Consider the following 5414-nt stretch of genomic DNA (forward strand, 5'->3'; position numbering starts at 1 on the left):
CTCCTCTCCCAGAGGGGACAGACAGCACACCTGTGTGTCCATACCCATCAGGTGAGGCTCTAGATGTTCGCGCCTGCTGCCGTGCTCCGTCAGGGCTCACTGCTTAGCTAAGCCTCTGAGTGGGTCCCGGTGGCTGTTCGGTCCCACCCGCCGTGTCCACATCTATCCTGGGCCGGTAAAATCCAACCTCCAGCTTCCTGCATTTTGGGGTGGGACCTGTCTGGCCATCGAGAAAAGTCACTTTGGTTGGTCGTCTGACCTTCCCTGCTTCCTGCCTGGAGCCCCTGCAGCCACACTGGGGCCATGAGGAGGGCAGCCTGAGATCCTGAGGAGCCTGCGCTGCCCCCTGAAGCCGTGTGTGTCTTGTTTCCCATCACTTACCAGTGTGTCCTGATGCAGGCCACCCAGAGTGGCCTGTCTGTCCCTTGGCTCTTGTGGGAAGCCACCTGCTCAGGGACCCTTGGGTGGTTTTCAGCTGTTGCATTCGGTGCCAACATCCTTTCTGTCCTGGGATGCTGTTCCATAGGGTGGTTTCTGGGTGGGATCGTGAGGCCAGAGGGTGTGTGCAGCACTCACTTGGGCACATGGCAGCTTTCACACTGGGCTCCCGTGGTGGGCGCCAGGGGACACCGGCTGGGCAACGTCATACCCAGCCCTCAGCAGGAGTAGTGCGGGGTCCACGTGATGGTGGCCCTGGCGGACCCAGGCTCTCCCCAGCTTCTCTGGCAGTGGCAAGCCGTGCCCCTGGGCCACGTGCCTCTGATAAGCCTGCGGGCTCTGCTGCAGGGGCCGGGCTGGGTGACAAGCTGTTGTGACCCCACGGAGGGTGGCCATGATGCTGTCAGAAACTGCTGTGCGCCTTGTGGGGCTTCAGCAGGTCCTGCCGAGGCGGGTGTTTGTCCCCAGGTACCTGACCCCGGGCTGCTGGAGCAGAGGATGGGAAGACGGGTGAAGTGGCCCAAAGAGGGTAGCCCCAGTCTGCTCCGTTCCTAGCAGCTGAGGGTGACAGATGGGCTCCAGCTGGGGCAGGTGCATGAGCATCAGAGTCCTTGCCCAGGGGAATGGGGGCAGAGGCCTCAGCAGTGTGGCACGCTGGGCTCTGAGGCTGTGTGCACCAGAGCCAGGGGTCCCTGCTGGACCGGGAGCGCCCCGGATGGTGCAGAGCGGAGAGGCGTCACCCAGCTGCAGAGAAGGAGGGGGGAAGCTGGCCCCAAGCCCCCCAAAACCAATCCCACCTTGTACTGGGAAGAGAGGAGCAAACACCTTTCTGCTTCTAAAAACTGCAAGTTCACTCCCACGGAGGGACCTTAGCACCTGCCGTCCCCTGTGCCTGCGGTGATGCCAGGCCGGCTTCTCCAGCCGGGTCGCCACAGCACTCAGGAAGGGTCGTGCTGCTGCGAGGAACAAGCCCTGTGTCAGCCCCGGGCCCTGGAGGGAGGGCACAGCTCAGAGATGTATCTCCCAGTCCTGGGCGCTGGAAGCCCAAGACCCGTGCGCCGGCCCATGTGGTTCTGGTGAGGCCCCTTGTGCTTGCACGTGGCCGCCTTCTGTGTCCTCACGTGCTGGGGGAAGAGGCCGTGGGCTCTCTGGTGTCTGGTTATGAGGACACTAATTGTAGGGATCAAGGCCCCACCCTTAGGACGCAGTTTACACTCAGTACTTCCTCAGAGGCCCATCTCCAGATACAGCCATGGGCNGGGGGGGGGGGGGGGGCAGTTAGGGCCTCGATCCACGGATTTGGGGGCCACGAGCATTCAGTCCAGAGCAGCCCCCTAGCCTCAGGGTTTATTTCTTGCTCACACTGTGCAGCCACAGGCCCCAGCTGGGGGAGCAGCCCCATCCTAAGGGGGGTTCACGACCTCTAGGAAGAGGAAGGGATGTGAAGGGCCCTGCAAGGCAGTGCTCTGGCCTGGGGGGGCACACACCTCACTCATGTGCACGATGCGTTGACCAGACTGACGTCACGAGCCAGGACGGTGACTCTCCCTCCACCTCCCTGCCGCACGTACTTCGAGCCCTGCCCCAGCCCTTCCACGCGTGGTGCTGGCGAGGCCCGCGGTGTTCAGGCGCTAGGATTGCCAGGCCATCAGGGGACACCAGTCAGCCCTCAGTACTGGGGCGCTGCCATTCCTGTCCCCAGAAGAGGCTGAGCAGCATCGGGCAGCACCCCATACCAGGTAGAACCTCCCCACTTGGGGGAAGGCAGTGGGGAAATCTGTGCCTTGTGAGTCCCTCTCTCAGCAACTTGTTATTTATCTGCGTGTACCGTCTATCCACTGCTGGATGGCAAGCCGCCTGGTGGCTTAAAACGGCAGCCGCCAGGTTACCATCTCATCTCCTGGTTCTGTGGGTTCCCAGCACATCTGCCCCACGACCGCAGCCAACAGCTGCGGGCTGGGATCTCCCAGGGGCATCTCTAAGCACACTCCTGGCAGGCGACTGCAACTCAAAAGTCGGCAACCCAAGAAACAGAACTCGACGAGCCATCAGTTTCCTAAGGCTTGAGCATTCAAGGATTTAGATGCACTTCAACTTCTGGACTCAGCAGAGAAGAACTTCTGATTCTACCTCCCCTTTCCCCTCCCCCAGGCCCAAACACTGACTCCACTTTCTCTGAGACCCCACATCTGTCCTGCAGCAAGCCCTTGTGACTCAACCTCAAAACCCTTCTGGAAGCCACTTGGTCTCCCCGACTCCACAGCCACCAGTCTGGCTCCAGCCTCTGGCTCTTGTCGCCTGGACTGTTGCAGTAGCTTCCTGGTCTCCTGGGCTCCCTGCCTCCATTCAGGTGCCACTCCGCACACGCATGTGAATTTCCACACAGAAAGAACCCTACCACAGGGTTGCTTTTGGGTTTTGAATTTAAAAAAAAATTTTTTTTAATGTTTTTTATTTCTGAGAGAGAGACAGTGTGAGCAGGGGAGGGTCAGAGAGAGAGATACAGAATCTGAGGCAGGCTCCAGGCTCTGAGCTGGCTGTCAGCACAGACCCACGAACCGTGAGATCGTGACCTGAGCCGAAGTCGGCCGCTTAACCGACTGAGCCACCAGGTGCCTTTGAGTTTTGAATTTTTAATTGTGGTAAAATATGTGTAACATAAAATGTGCCGTCTTAACCACTATTAAGCATACAGCGCAGAGGCAGTAAGTACATTCGCATTGTTGTACAACCAGCACCAACATCTGTCTCCAGAACTTTCTCATCTTCCCAGACTGAACCTCTGTACCCCTTAAACACTCCCCTGTCTCCTCTCTCCCCAGCACCTGGCACCCACCATCCTACCGACTGTCTATAGATTTGGCTACTGCAGGGACCTCATATAAGTGGAATCCTACAGTATTTGATTTTTTGTGTCAGCTTATCTCAGTCTTTTCTGTTCTGCACACCCAATTTCCAACGTGTGGAGGGGGCTTCCCCGGACATCAACAAGCAATTCTCAGATACCATTGGGGCGTCCTGCAATCCAACTCAGTTCTGACCCTGTCTGCCAGGAGAATTAGCGTCAGATCCCACAAGCTGCGGGGAGTCCTAGACTGTCCCCCACCTCCCACCGGGCAGACACTCGCAGTAAATCCAGGTTCTCACCAGTGCTTCTGACCAACTGGCTGTAAATCAGAGGTTCTCAGTTCCTTTCCTTGGATTAGACTAATTGCTAGAGTTGTTCACAGAACTCAGAAACAGCCAGATGGGAAAGCTGCACAGGGCAGCGTCTGGGATGAGGACTCGCAGATTCCAGGCCGCCTCCAGGCAGGCCACTCCCACACCAACGCGGAGGCTCTCTAAACCCGGTCCTTCACCGCACGACTGATCGACTCATTGGCCATTGGGGACTGACTCCAGCTCCAGACCCTCTCCTCCCCGGAGCCCACAGGTGGACTTAAAGTTCTAACCCTCCAATCACATGGTCATTTCTCTGGGCCAACAATTCCATTCTTAGGTGACCTGGGGACATTCCAAAAGCTGCCTAATTAACATAACAAAAGGCACCTTTTTTTTCCCCCCCCTCTCTTTTAGGAAATCCCTAGGGTTTTAAGAGCTCTGCCAGGAGGAAGACCGAATACATATTTCTTACTGTAAATCACAATCTCATATTCAACATCATGGCCTCAAGGCTCATCTATGTTGCAGCAGGCGTCAGAATTTCCTTCCTTTTTAAGGCTGAACCCACTGTGGACACAGCACATGTACTAATCCATCCCCTGCTCACGGACACTGGCTGCCTTCTTGGCTCCTGTGAATAACGCTGCTCTGAACATGGGTGTGCAGATGTCTCCTGGGAGACCCTGCTGCCAGTTCTTTCGTGTGTACAGAAGGCTCTGTTTTAAAACACGCCCTCCTCTCACCTCATAACCTCAAACGGTAGGCCCTGCGGCCGGGCCCGCAGGGCGCACCGTCTCCTCCCGACCTCACTGCTATTGCAGCGTCCGGTCCAACCGCACAGACCGTCTCTCAGGCCCAGAAAGGTGGTCCGTGCCCGGGCTCAGGCGTGACGCTGCTCCCCGGCCGCCGTGTGGAGCCCCCTCCCTCTGGCCGGCGTCAGCTCGGGTGTCTGGCGCATTCGGTGTATGACTGCCGGGGAGCCGGGTACCCTGAAAACACAGTGGCTCAAAAACGATCGCCATCACCTGTTACCACTGCCCTGTTTCGCGTGAGGTTCGCAGGGTGGCTCCGGCTCGGGGTCTCTGGTGAGGCCAGGGCTGTGGTCTCACGGGACGGCCGGACAAGCGGGGGACCGCTCCCTCGTCACTGTCCAGGTACTGCCCCTCCGGGCTGATTCTTCCCGGCTACGGGAGGCTCACTGACCTCCACCCCAGGCCTGTCCTTGTCCCTCCTACAGCCTGGCCTGCGTGACCTTGGGTAAGTCGCTTCCTCTCTCAGGGCCTCAGTTTCCTCATCCGGGCGTGGGGCGCGGTGGCGCGGGGCGGGGCAAGCCGCCCAGCGTTGCTAAGCCACCTACTCCCAGGCTGGGCCATCTCGGGGGCGGGGCCTCAAGAGGTGGGGCCCAGGGGGGCGGGGCCAGTTGGCAGGCGTCGACAGTAGGGGAGGGTGCGTCAGGACTGGGGACGGAGGTAGAATGGGGGGCTCAGCCATGGCCGTCGCCGGAAGGGNGGGAGACTCGAGACTCCGGAAGGCCTCTAGGTGGCTGGGGCCGGACTCTGTGAGGGGCGTGGCTCAGGGCTGTAGCAGCACCTAACAGACGTCAGCAGGGCCGGGCCTCAGTGGGATCGGAGCTTAGAGCTCTAGCGTTGGTGGACACGCCCGGGACGCACGGAACGGACGCGTCTCGGTGAGGGGCGGGGCCAAGAGCTGCCGGCACCGCTGGTGCCACCGGATGAGGAGGTGTTTAGGTGGGGGCGTGGTCAGGGACTCGCGGCCCCGCCACCGACGCTGGCCTTAGAAGGCGGGGCTCGAGT

General features: G+C 59.5%; 1 protein-coding gene across 1 annotated transcript in view; it reads left to right on the plus strand.

The window, feature by feature from the left end:
* Positions 1 to 5414, plus strand: part of CARD19 (caspase recruitment domain family member 19) — a 24923-nt gene that overhangs the window by 668 nt on the left and 18841 nt on the right. Inside the window, exons 2-4 of the mRNA XM_077773951.1 lie at positions 4662 to 4754; positions 4838 to 4857; positions 5177 to 5287. Of these exons, the coding sequence (XP_077630077.1) occupies positions 4662 to 4754; positions 4838 to 4857; positions 5177 to 5287 (224 nt within the window). The remainder of the gene's footprint in view (positions 1 to 4661; positions 4755 to 4837; positions 4858 to 5176; positions 5288 to 5414) is intronic.

This window comes from Crocuta crocuta, unplaced genomic scaffold (genome assembly GCF_008692635.1).
Source record: "Crocuta crocuta isolate KB4526 unplaced genomic scaffold, BGI_CrCroc_1.0 scaffold866, whole genome shotgun sequence".
Taxonomy (NCBI): domain Eukaryota; kingdom Metazoa; phylum Chordata; class Mammalia; order Carnivora; family Hyaenidae; genus Crocuta; species Crocuta crocuta.